This window comes from Papio anubis, chromosome 14 (genome assembly GCF_008728515.1).
Source record: "Papio anubis isolate 15944 chromosome 14, Panubis1.0, whole genome shotgun sequence".
Lineage (NCBI taxonomy): Eukaryota > Metazoa > Chordata > Mammalia > Primates > Cercopithecidae > Papio > Papio anubis.
In genome coordinates this window covers 97,791,827-97,805,234 of record NC_044989.1, presented here as the reverse complement: position 1 = coordinate 97,805,234, position 13,408 = coordinate 97,791,827, and the positions used below count along the sequence as shown (strand labels likewise).

The window sequence follows — 13,408 nt, the reverse complement described above, 5'->3', positions numbered from 1 at the left end:
CTGAGCCAATGCTTGTGCCTACTATTTAGTGGGAATCTCTCTCTGTTGCTAGGATGGTGTGCATCTAAAATACTGATGATTTTTTGTGTGATTACAGCACACACAAGAAATAAAAGATGGCAAAAGCTACAATTCCACTGCTTTTTTAACATTCTCTCTTTCCAATAATGAGCCAAATGTATATACATATAAATCTAGAAGTTATGCTAATTTGTCCTATCAGTTTTAACTTCCCTGCTATAAACTGCACGAGTTTGTTGAATTTCTACAGTGAACTCTAATTTTGACAACATAAAGAAACACTTTGCCGACTGGATAAGAAGTTACTGAGAATATGAATATTTGACAAGTGCATGCCCTGAGGTCAGCAATCTATATCTAAATAGCGCTGGACACATAATTTAGATGACAGGAAAACATGGATTTGCCATATAAACACAAATGTTTCTAAGCTTCAAAGGTCATTAAGAATGTAATGCTAATAGAAAACTGATATGCTTGTTTCAGGAAGTCTGTATTTCCCAGGATAAAATGTTCCTTTGAGTCTAAAGTCAAAATAACATCATGCAGGTGTTTACAATTTAATCACAGCAAACTCTGTTCATAAAGAGATGAGATAGTTTAATCACACACTAGGCTGTGATATGCTCATTGAAATTGGACACAATTTTAAATATCAGATATGATACTTGATTTTGGAAAACACTTGGAAAATGGGCCAAGAATGTTTCTCCAGTGGAAATAAGAAAGGTGGCATGCAAATGCTTAAGAATCATTTAAGGTTACTGAAGAATAATTGTTAATCATATGATTTGATAAATTGAGATAGAAGATTCTACTTTGTAGGTACTATAAAATGGGATGAGTTAATTGCTTTCAGAGAGCATTTAGAAGTGGTTCCGCATAAGAGTAAAAAAATGAATTACACAGTTTCTTTATTTTGATTTGCAACTCTATAAAACATTTAGGAAATAAAACCATCTTGAACCATTTGGCAGGAAGTAATGTTTTCCTTCTTGAACTCCCAACTTACTTTGCAATTTTTTCTTGACTCTATCATGGTCTTCCTAGAATTATCATATTCATGTAAATATCTTTTCTTTTTCTATAAGCTAATAAGCCTCTCAAAGGCAGGTATCATCTTAACACCTAGATGGTTCTTGACAACAGAGCCTTGCAAAGCATGTGTCACTAAATATTGGTTGATAGAGATAAAATCACCTTTGTATAGATTAAATTCTTACTTTAATTCCTAAAGTACCAAATTTCTACTTTCCAGCAGGGCAGCAAAGTCAGCAGGAATGCTGGGCAGGATTGTCCACGTCTCCAAATTGTGAAATATCCAGTCTCCCAGTTGACCTTCCTGGAAGAATCCCGGGGGTCTTTTAGCCCCAGCACTCCAATCCCTCATGGAGTAGGCAAAGCCTGAACAATTCTGGGGTTCATGCTTGCATCTGCCAAGTGTGCATGTGTTGAACTCATGATAGGCACTGTAGAATGCAAGGCTGTCTTGTTAATGTGGGAACACCACGGGTGCTGGGGACATGGTGAAGGGACGTTGTGTGATCAATCATAGCACCCACGTTTAAATTTCACACACACCCCCAACACTGTTCAGGCCATAGAAACCATAGCTGAAGGGTTGCCAGATTTTCAGTTCCAAAGAGCAACCTAGACAAATAGAATCTCATGTCCTTACACAGGAGATGGCATAGGTGATAACTGTGAGAACAGCAGGCAGAGTTAACCAGTGGGGCTTGAGTGCTGAAGTAGGAGGACAAGTAAGCTGGGTCCCTAAAGAGAAGGGCTACAGAGGGCAGATGACATGGATAAAGGCGAGGATGAGGTGCTAGGACTAGGAGACGCTTCAGCTTCATTATGTCTAATGCGAGGATACTAACAGTACCTTCCTCACAGGGATGGTATTTTATGACTAACAGAGATAAAACCTTTAAGGTACTCAGTACTCAATTAATGCCATTGAATTTTTTCTTTCTTTCTTTTTTTTTTTTTTTTGAGACTGAGTTTCACTCTTGTTGACCATACTGGAGTTCAATGTCGCAATCTCAGCTCACTGCAACCTCCGCCTTCCAGGTTCAAGTGATTCTCCTGCCTCAGCCTCCTAAGTAGCTGGGATTACAGGAATGTACCACCACACCAGCTAATGTTGTATTTTTAGTAGAGACGGTGTTTCACTTTGTTGGCCAGACTGGTCTTGAACTCCTGACCTCAGGTGATCCACCTGCCTCGGCCTCCCAAATTGCTGGAATTACAGGCGTGAGCCACCATGCCTAGCCATTGAATGTTACATAATGTTCTTTAAAATTTTTAATGTTAAATATAATGTGTGTTGTTTATATGCACATATATGTATAATTTATGTTATTCTCTATTGTATTTCTTAGAATTGCATCCCATGGTACATTTCAATCAATACTCTTTCTCTGATAGACACACAAGAGATATGTCGCTCTTACCTTTGCTTCCTCAAAAGATCAAGAATGAGGCCAGGCACGGTGGCTCACGCCTGTAATCCCGACACTTTGGGAGAACAAGGCAGGTGAATCACCTAAGGACAGGAGTTTGAGACCAGCCTGGCCAACGTGGTGAAACCCCTTCTCTACTGAAAATACAAAAAGAAAAAAAAAAAAAGATTAGCTGGCCGTGGTGGCATGTGCCTGTAATTCCAGCTACTCGGGAGGCTGAAGCAGGAGAATTGCTTGAACCCTGGAGGTGGAGGTGGTAGTGAGCTGAGATTGCACCACTGCACTCCAGCCTGCGTGACGGAGCAAGGCTCCATCTAAAAATAAAAATAAATAAATAAATTTTAAAAAAAGATTAAGAATGAAAATTGAATTGGCTGGGTGCAGTGGGTCACGCCTGTAATCCCAGCACTTTTGGAGGCCAAGGTGGGCAGATCACCTGAGGTCAGGAGTTTGAGACCAGCCTGGCCAACGTGGTGAAACCCAATCTCTACTACAGATACAAAAATTAGCTGGCTATAGTGGTGAGCACCTATAACCCCAGCTACTTGGGAGGCTGAGGCAAGAGAATTGCTGAAACCTGGAAGGTGGAGGTTGCAGTGAGCCGAGATCATGCCATTACTCCAGCCTGGGCAACGAAAGCGAGACTCCCATCTCAAAAAAAAAAAAAAAAAAAAAAAAGAATGAAAATTACCCACTTCAGAATGTTTCTCATTTTTGGGTTCTGAATCACCATCTTCTGCTTATATTTTCAGGCTGCATCCACTTCTTAGGGACAATGTGATTTTTAAGTTGCCTCCCTGCTGTGTAAAGTGGTACTTCCTCTCTTTTATGCTTGAAGCAGCTTCACTTTGGTTCTAGTTTCTGAAATTTGATTAAGTCTTATTTATTTTCACTACGCCCTTCATGATTTTATTGATTTTAGTTATGTTCCTTATTCACATTCATTTCTTTCATTCAGAAAGTCCTGGTATCCTGAATAAATCCAGTCTGCAATTGTGGTCATTTAGTTCTCTTCTGCCAGATTTCCTTTACCTCTACTGTGTTCATCACAAGGTAGTCCTACATTGACTCCAAATCCATGTGTGAAAGAGATGTCCATAACACCATAGAAATTGTCTACACACTATTATTTCAAATAGGGAGGCACTACAATCCCATCACCATTTCACAACAACTACTTTCATTGTCTACATGCACTTTTAGGGGGCTTTTTGTTTGTTTGTTTTTTGAGATGGGATCCCACTATGTTGCCCAGGCTGCTTTCAAACCCCTGGAGTCAAGCCTTCTTAAGTAGCTGGAACTACAGATGCACACTACTGTGCCTGGCCTCCACTTTAAAAAATAATGATAACAAAGTCTATGTAAAATAATTACAAACATGGCCAAAGAAACACTGACCTTAAGCATATTGTCTCTGAACCTGGGGACTTTCGAAGACATTTTCAATGCACAGCAAGCGGTGCGATCAATCTACCTTTAGGTCTCATGTAAATTTGTTTTATTTTTGACAGCTAAACTTGGAGAAATGATGCTTCAAGCATCACAACAGCATTGACTGACAGCTCCCTAAGTGTTGCATCTTTTATAGCAAACCTAATTGACAGCTCACAGCTAAAGAGCTGCACATGTGTATGGATTTGGTCCATACCGAACACAGTGAAAAAAAATCAAAGAAGATACTTGCTCTATTTGTTATGTATTAAGATTCAATTAATACGGTAAAATATACGCATCTTGGGATAGATTTACTTGTGGGCTAGGACAGGTTCCATTTTGAATAGTATAGAAGCTTAATATATAGCAATTATGTACTAAAATTTCCTCTAATAAGTATTTTTAAATTTCAGTGAAATTTACATGACTTGTTTTCTTACCCCATATATATTTATTTAGCTGGGAGTGGTCTAGATCAGCGGTTTCCAACCTTTTGGGCACTAGGAACCGGTTTCATGGAAGACAATTTTTCCACCACTGGGGTTTGGGGGATGGTTTCAGGATGAAACTGTTCCACTTCAGATTAGGCATTAGTTAGATTCTCACAAGGAGCATGCAACACAGGTCCCTCGCATGTGCAGTTCACAATAGGGTTCTCACTCCCATGAGAATCTAATGCCACCACTGATCTGACAGGAGGCAAATCTCAGGCAGTAATGCTGGCTCACCTGCCACTGGCCCCCTTCTGTGTGGCCCGGTTCCTAACAGGCCACGGACCAGTACCGGTCCACGGCCCAGGGGTTGGGGACCCCTGGTCTAGATAATTAGAGACTTTTCAAGTTGTAGATTTAAATACCACTCAAGCTATCTTTTGTGGGTATCTGGCTGTGAGGATTAAGTTTAAAAATCTGGCCATATTAAAAACAAGAATTCTGAAATTCCATTTCTAGGTATATACCCCACAGAACAGAAAGCAGGGGCTTGAACAGATATTTGTACATCTATGTTCATAACAGCATAATTCGCAATAGCCAAAAGGTAGAAACAACCCCAGTGACTATCGATGGATGACTAAGTAGACAAATGTGTATATCTATACAATGGAATATTACTCAGGCTTCAAAAGGAAGAAAATTCTGACAAATGCTACAACATGGATGAACCTTGAATACATTGTGCTAAAAATAACAAAGCTGGAGGCAGCACATTACCTGACTTCAAACTATACTACAAGGCTACAGTAACCAAAACAGTATAGTACTGGTACTAAAACAGACACATAGACCGATGGAACAAAATAGTGAACCCAGAAATAAAACCACACACCTACAACTATCTAATCTTCAACAAAGCCAACAAAAATAAGCAATGGAGAAAGGAATCCCTCTTCAAGAACTGGTGCTGGGATAACTGGCTAGCCATATGCAGAAGAATAAAATTGGACTCCTACCTTTCACCATATACAAAAATTAACTCAAGATGGATTAACGATTTAAGTGTAACACCTCAAACTATAAAAATCCTAAAAGAAAACCTAGAAAATACCATTTTGGACATCGGCCTCGGCTAAGAATTTATCTCTAAGTCCTCAAAAGCAATTGCACCAAAACAAAAATTGACAAATAGGACCTAAATAAACTAAAGAGTTTCTGTACAGCAAAATAAACTAACAACAGAGTGAACAGACAACTTACAGAATGGGAAAAATTTTCACAAACTGCACCTGACAAAGGACTAATATCCAAAATCTATAAGAAACATAATTCAGCAAGCAAAAAACAAATAACCACATCAAAAAGCGGGCAAAAGCATAACAGCCACTTCCCAGAGGAAGACATACAACTGGTCAACAAATATGTGAAAAAATGCTCAACATCACTAATCATCAGAGAAATGCAAATCAAAACGACAATGAGATACCATCTCATGCCAGTCAGAATGGTTATTATTAAAAACTCAAAAAAATAACAGATGTTGGTGAGGCTGCAGAGAAAAGGGAATGCTTATACCCTGTTGGTGGGAATGTAAATTTGTTTAGCCACTGTGGAAAGCAGTTTAGAGATTTCTCAAAGAATTAAATATAGAACTATAATGTGACCCAGTACTCCCATTACTGGGTATATATCAAAACGAAAAGAAATCATTCTACCAAAAAGACAGTATGTTAATTGCAGTACTTTTTACAATAGCAAAGACATGGAGTCAATCTGGACACCTGCCAACAGTGGAGGGATAAAGAAAATGTGGTACATGTACACCATGGAATACTATGCAGCCATAAAAGAGGAACAAAATCATGTCCTTTGCAGCACCATGGATGCAGCTGGAAGCCATTATCCTAAGTGAACTAACAGAGAAACAGAAAACCAAATACTTCATGTTCTCACCTATAAGTAGAAGCTAAACATTGAGTACACACGGACATAAAGTTGGGAACAATAGACACTGGGGACTACTAGAGGGAGGAAAGAGGAAAGGGGGTAAGGACTGAAAAATTACCTATTAGGAACTATGCTCAGTGCCTGGGTGATGGGATTATTCATACCTCAGGCCTCAGCATCACATGATATATCCATATATCAAACCTGCACATGTACCCCCAGATCTAAATAAAAGTTGGGAAAAAAATGGCAAAATGAAAAAAATTATGCAAAGTGAAACAAGTCAGATACAAAAGGACAAATATTGGATATGATTCCACTTATAAAAGGCACATAAAACAGTCAAACTCATAGAGACAGAAAGTAGAATGGTGGGTGTGAGGGGCTGGAGGAAGGAGTTTGGGGAGTGAAAGATCTCACTTGTCTGTGGAAACCATTAAATCTTTGTATTTTTTTCCAGGCTTAGATTTTTGTATAGATCCACAAAGTTCTGCAGCTCCAGGGATGCTTTCCAGGAATCCTGTAATGCAGGGCAGAGCAGGGGCACATCAATTTTTTGAGGACTACATCATTTAGCTATGCTCACTAGGTAGGAAGAGGGGAGGAGGATGGGGAAGAGGTGATAAAGGAATAAGGAAACGAGGTATGCGGAACACAGGAGAAAGAAATTACAATTGTGCCAATTTACACTGGTGCCACAGCCTGCCATACCTTTCAGTGTGAGTCAGAGAGAGATGGAAGGTGAAAATCAAGTCTTCTCGTCAGAAGTATATAAAACAAGTATGTAGCATTTCAAGAATAATGGTAAGTTGCACACCTATTTATCCACCAGTCATCTAAAGATAAAATACATTGGCACCTCCTGTACCCTTCTGAAGGCATTCTTCTCCCTCCTCCCAGAGGTATTTACTATCCTGAATTTTGTGTTTTCATTGTCTTGCTTTTCTTTACAGTTTTACTATGTAGGGATAAACCCTTAAACAGTATCTTGCTTACTTTTGCCTATTTTTTGTAAATGGAATCCTACTGTGGCTATGCATATGTGACTTCCTAGTTTTTGCTGTACTGGTGAAACTCAACCATATTCATATGTATAGTTAAAGTTCATTCATTCTCATTGCTGTATGGTGCTCTTTTGTCCATCCATCCTCCTATCAACAGACAGGTTATTTTTGTTGTTACCAAAATAAAAATGTTGCTATGAACATCCTGATACATGTCTCCTGATGCACTGTGCAAGACCTTCTGCAGGGTATGTATCTAGGAATGTAATTGATGAATTGTTGGGTGTGCTCATCTTAAGTTGAATAGGTTACTAATTACCTGGTTGATTTCATGAGTTGTACCAATTTACACTCCTATCAGCAGCATCTAATAGTTCCTGCTATCCCACATCTCAGCAACACTTGGTGTTAGTACAACACTGATTTTCCTGATGTTCATCTAACAAGCTGACTTTAGAACAAAACCCTCACATTAGACATGACCCCACTATATTGCATTTTTAGGACCTAGGATTCCTGATGCCTACAATAGGTGCTCAAAAAGTGAGAACAAAATGAAAAGAATCTAAGCTTTAGCCATTTGGTAAAGTACATGAGTACATTTCTTTTCTTTTTTGTTTTTTTTGAGACAGAGTCTCGCTCTGTCACCCAGGCTGGAGTGCAATGGTGCAATCTCGGCTCACTGCAACTTCTGCCTCCTGGACTCAAGTGATTCTCCTGCCTCAGCCTCCTGAGAAGCTGGGATTACAAGCACGTTCCACCGCTCCTAGCTAATTTTTGTATTTGTAGTAGAGACGGGGTTTCACCATGTTGCCCAGGCTGGTCTTGAACTCCTGACCTCAGGTGATCCACCCGCCTCAGCCTCCCAAAGTGCTGGGATTACAGGTGTGAGCCACCATGCCCGGCCTCCTTTTTTTGTTTTTTTTTTTTCATATTTTAAAGATTAATCAGCACATTTCAATCTTTCCTATGTCTCCAAATTATGAACCTAATGTGAACATTTAGCAGTGCATTTGTTCCCAAATTCAAAGGCTACACAGGAAATTTAATGCAGGAGTACAAGCATTGCCCCTAGAGACGGAAAATGTACTACATTCGCTTTACTGTACAATCTGCAATCATGCATTCTGAGAAATGTGTCGTTAGGTGATTCCGTCACTGTGCAAACATCATTGAGTGTAGTTACACACATCTCAATGGTGTAGCCTTCTATACATCTTGGCTGTATGGTACAGCCTATTATTCCCAGGAAACAAATCTGCACAGCATGTTACTGGAATACTGTAGGCAACTGTAACTCAATGGTAAGTAAATGTGTATCTAAACATAGAAAAGGTACAGTAAAAATACTGGATAAAAGGTAAAAATGGTACATTTGCATAGGACACTAACCATGGACAGAGCTTGCAAGGCTGTAAGTTGCTCTGGGTGAGTCAGTGAGTGAGTGGTAAGTGAATGTGAAGGCCTAGAACATTGCTGTTTACTACTGTAGACTTTACAAACACAATACACTTAGGCTACAATAAATTTATTAAAAAACTGTCTTTCTTCAATAAGAAATTCACCTTAGCTTACTATAACTTTTTAACTTCATAAACTTTTTAATATTTTAAAAGTTTTTGACTCTTTTATAGTAACACAGCTTAAAACATAAGCACACTGTACAGGCATACAAAAACATTTTCTTTCTTTAAATTCCTTTTCTTTCTTTATATCCTTATTCTTCTATAAGCTTTTTTTATTCTTTAATATATTTTTTAGCTTTTTAAACTTGCCTGTTAAAAATAAAGACACAAATACACACATTATCCTACACAGGGTCAGGATCACCAATGTCACCGTCTTCCACCTCCACAGTGTGTCCCACTGGAAGGTCTTCAGGAGCAGTAACACGTATGGAGCTCCTATGACAATAACGCCTTCTAGAATATCTCCTGAAGGATCTACCTGAGTTTGTTTTACAGCTAACTTTTTATTTTTATAAGTAGAAGGAGTACACTCCAAATTAACAATAAAAACTATAAGGTATAGCCTGGTAAATAAATAAACCAGTAACATAGTTCCTTATCATGTATTATGTATTGTACATAATTGTATGTCCTTTAATAGGACTGGCTGTGCATAGATTTGTTTACACTATCATCACCACAAACGGGTAAACAATGCATTGTACTATTGTAGCAGGACGAGCTGCAGACAAGAACCCCTCAGACACTGAGCTGTAGAAGGAAAGGGCTTTATTCAGCTGGGAGCATTGGCGGACTCACATCTCCGAAAACCGAGCTCCCCGAGTGAGCAATTCCTATCCCTTTTAAGGGCTGACTACTCTAAGGTGGTCCACATGAGAGGGTCATGATCGATTCAGCAAGCAGGGGGTATGTGAGTGGGGGCTGCATGCACCAGTCATCAGAACGGAACAGAACAGGACAGGGATTTTCACGATGCTTTTCCATACAATGTCTGAAATCTATGGATAATACAAGCAGTTAGGTTAGGGGTTGATTTTCAACTACCAGGCGCAGGGCACAGTGCTGGGCTATCTGCCTGTGGATTCCATTTCTGCCTTTTAGTTTTTACTTCTTCTTTCTTTGGAGGTACAAATTGGGCATAAGACAATATGAGGGGTGGTCTCCTCCCTTACTATGATGTCTTGATGGCTATAACGTCATTAGGAGATAGCAACTTTTTAGCTGTGTTATAATTTTATGGGACCACTCTCTTATGTGAAGGTCATTGTTGACCAAAACTGCATAATGCAGTGCATGACAGCATTCTAGTAAAGAACTGCGACATGAATTTCAGAAAAAGGAAAAATCTCCACCACTCCTAGTTTTTATATGGTTTAATATCAATAATTTTTTAATAGTATAAATCCTGCTTCCACATACTTACTGTTTTCTATTTGGTTAAATTTCCACAATTAAAATTTTTAAAAAAATTTAAAATAATCTCACAATGTGTAGGAACTACTGTTTAAAGACATCTATTTTAATGAGCTATAAAGTCTTGGTTCTCAGCTGGGCTCATGCCTGTAATCCCAGCACTTTGGGAGGCCAAGGTGGGTGGATCATGTGAGTTCAGGAGTTCGAGACCAGCCTGGCCAACATGGCAAAACCTCATCTGTACTAAAAATACAAAAATTAGCTGGGCATGGTGGTGGCCACCTGTAATCCCAGCTACTCAGGAGGCTGAGGCAGGAGAATTGCTTGAACATGGGAGGCAGAAGGTGCAGTGAGCCGAGATCACACCACTGCACTGCAGCCTGGGCGACAACAGCGAAATTCCATCTCAAAATAAATAAATAAAATAAATAAATAAAGTCTTGATTCCCAAAAGCTAGTTTATCCATCTGTCGACAAAAAGAGTCAAACTCTGTAAAATATTTTGAAGAGACTTATTCTGAGTCAAATATGAGTGATCATGGCCTGTGACATAGCCCTCAGGAGGTCCTGAGAACATGTGCCCAAGGTGGTTGGGGCACAGCTTGGTTTTATACATTTTAGGGAGGCATGAGACATCAATCAAATACATTTAAGAAATACATTGGTTTGGTCCAGAAAGACCTGGGACTGATAGAAAGGGAATGTTCAGTTTAAGATAAAGATTGTGGAGACCAAAGTTCTTTAGAAGTCTTATAGTGGCTGCCCTTAGAGACAATGGATGACCAATGTTTCCTATTCAGATCTTAGTTAATCTCTTTAGGATTGGGAGGGTCTGGAAGAAAAAGATCTAGCTATGTTAACAGAGATTCTTTACAGATGCATATCCCACCCCTCCAAGGACAGCTTTGCAGGGCCATTTCAAGATATGGCAAAGAAACATGTTTTGGGGTAAAATATTTTGATTTTCTTCCTTGTCTCGTAATGTTATGCCAGAGTCAGGTTGGAAAGTAAGTCACCATATATAGGGTTAAGTAAAACCCATCTGATAAGAATTTATGATTTGTAGGGCATGACTCCCCAAACCCCATAGATAGGAATTTGGGCAGGATAAAAAAATCAGAGTTTAGTCCTCCGACCTCTGCCAATTTCTCATGATATTTTTTGCTAGTCTAAAAGCTAATAACAGAAAGAACAACAGGATGAGCATTTTATACAAGTAAATGTATTCCATTTAAAAGATTTTTATTTATTGTGAAATTATGTCATTCTACCTTTTTAATGTTAAAAAGTTGTTTCGTGAAATGATGGTGATAGTACAGGGTGTTTGCTTGACAACTTTATACGATCTCCGATTTTCTGTGTTTTACTTTTACTGACCCTTCAAATCTAAGTGTTTGTAAACCCTTTTAAAATGTGTTACTACATCATTTAATATGTGTTTCGTAGAAAGCGCCCTGGGAGTTAACCGTCAGGAGCACGCAAGTTTCAGAAAGCAAGACATACTCATCTCTAACAATTGATCAGTTCTGATTGGCTTTCAAGTAAGGCTTAGTACCAACGCTTAGGTAGCGACGTGCAAAAACGAGAAAGGTAGTGTTTGACCTCACCGGTTTAAGGTTTATCCTGTACAGTTAAGAAACAACGCAGGAAAGTGCCAGTTTGACAGCTGCTGCAGGAGAGTCTTGACTTGGATCCAGAAGAACGTGGAAAGTTCGAGGAGGGGAAAACCCCTACTAGGATAAGACACACAGGAAGCAATGCTTGGAATCCATCTGGGGCCCCGGCCGCCCTGCCAAGGTGGAGGAAGAGCCCGCTCGAGATGCAGCAAGGGGGCTGGGAGGGAAGGGCTGGCTAAAGTGCCACGTGGAAGTGAGCGCCAAAGAGACTAGGAGAGCGTGGAAGTGAGTTCCTAAGAGACAGAATTCAGGACGTGAAGAGAAAGCGGCCGCGATAAACTACCCACTAGCGCTCCTTCTTGAGGGCGACACCAGCCAGGGGTGGAGTCGGATACGGCCCGCGCACTCCATGCACCCAATCAGCGACTTGCCGTCTCGGGTCGCGGGACACGCCCCCCGATCCAAAGGCCCTAGAAGCTCTTGCTCAGGACAGCCTCTGGAGCCCCGCGCCCATTAGCGCCTGCGCCGTCTCTAGGCCCCGCCCCGTCACCCCTGCGGCCCTGGATCTCCCACAGCTAACATGGCGGCCCCCTGTGTGTCCTACGGCGGAGCAGTTTCCTACTGGTTTCTTCTCTGGGGTAGGGGTACCCTCGTCCGGAAGCAAAGCCTCTGGAAAACCGCGGCAGCTGAGTTGCAAACAAATGTCAGATCCCAGGTAAGGCCTGGGAGGACTGGAAGCGGTTTATCTCTGCCGCGCGAGGATGTGGAGCCAGCGCGGACACCCCCCCAGCGTCTCGTGCCTTCAGGCAGGGTAGATGTTTAGTGGAGATCTGAGGTTGGGGGTGGGGAGGTGGGTGTTGGCTTGCAGCGGCCGCTCTGGAGATTGTTACTTGTTTTTTCGCGGGTTGCAGCGAGGGGAACTTACCTGCAGGTGGAAGTGGAGCGACCTCTTCTTTCATTTGGCGGCTGAGCTAAAGGTCGGTGCCTAGGTCTGGTGTTGGGTCCAGTCCTGCCCTGCCCTGCTGTCCAGAGAGGAGGAGGGCCGCGCCAGAGAAGAATGTTGGGAATTGGATTCCTGCAGGGGCCTGGAAGACAATGGAGAAAGTCACGTTCTGTAGAGGACAGTGACTTTTTAGAAGTGCCTTCAATCTGCGCAATATCTGTCTTCTTAATTTTCCCGAATCTTTCTCTATGGAAAGATGCAGGCCAGAACTTGTACATTTCGTTTAATCCAGAGGGAAGTGGGGAGTCAACAGCTGGTAGGCTGATGATGCCAATTTACTGACATGCGATCTCAGAGGAGGAAAAAGATTTGAGAGGGAAGAAACGAGTTTAGTTTGGGATTATGTTTTAGGCATCTAGGATTTCCAGTAGGTCTATAAATAGGCAAGTCTAAAGCTCAGGAGAAGAACTGATTTCGAAGTGCCCTGTTATCTTGTAGATGGTAATTGAGGCCTTGTAAACAAATTAAATTACCTAGGGAGAGTGTACTGAGGAGTAGGCAGAGGGACAGGGCCCTGAAGGACAAATAAGAAATAGGAGGCCCCAAGAGATTGAGAATGAGGGACCAAACAAGCAGGGGAGAAACCAGCCAGTGTGGTATCA

General features: G+C 40.9%; 1 protein-coding gene and 1 long non-coding RNA gene across 3 annotated transcripts in view; one reads left to right on the top strand and one right to left on the bottom strand.

The window, feature by feature from the left end:
- The window catches only part of LOC103877189, a 148,574-nt gene extending 135,776 nt beyond the window's left edge, over positions 1 to 12,798 (bottom strand). The window contains exon 1 of the long non-coding RNA XR_004178359.1: positions 12,729 to 12,798. This is a non-coding gene — a long non-coding RNA (uncharacterized LOC103877189). The remainder of the gene's footprint in view (positions 1 to 12,728) is intronic.
- Positions 11,771 to 13,408, top strand: part of MRPS9 (mitochondrial ribosomal protein S9) — a 56,846-nt gene continuing 55,208 nt past the window's right edge. Inside the window, exon 1 of one of the 2 annotated variants that reach the window (XM_031655408.1) lies at positions 11,771 to 12,518. In XM_031655408.1, the coding sequence (XP_031511268.1) occupies positions 12,384 to 12,518 (135 nt within the window). In that variant the 5' untranslated portion in view covers positions 11,771 to 12,383. Of the gene's footprint in view, positions 12,519 to 12,603; positions 12,781 to 13,408 lie in introns of those variants that run through there. The other variant, XM_031655407.1, reaches the window with a different exon arrangement.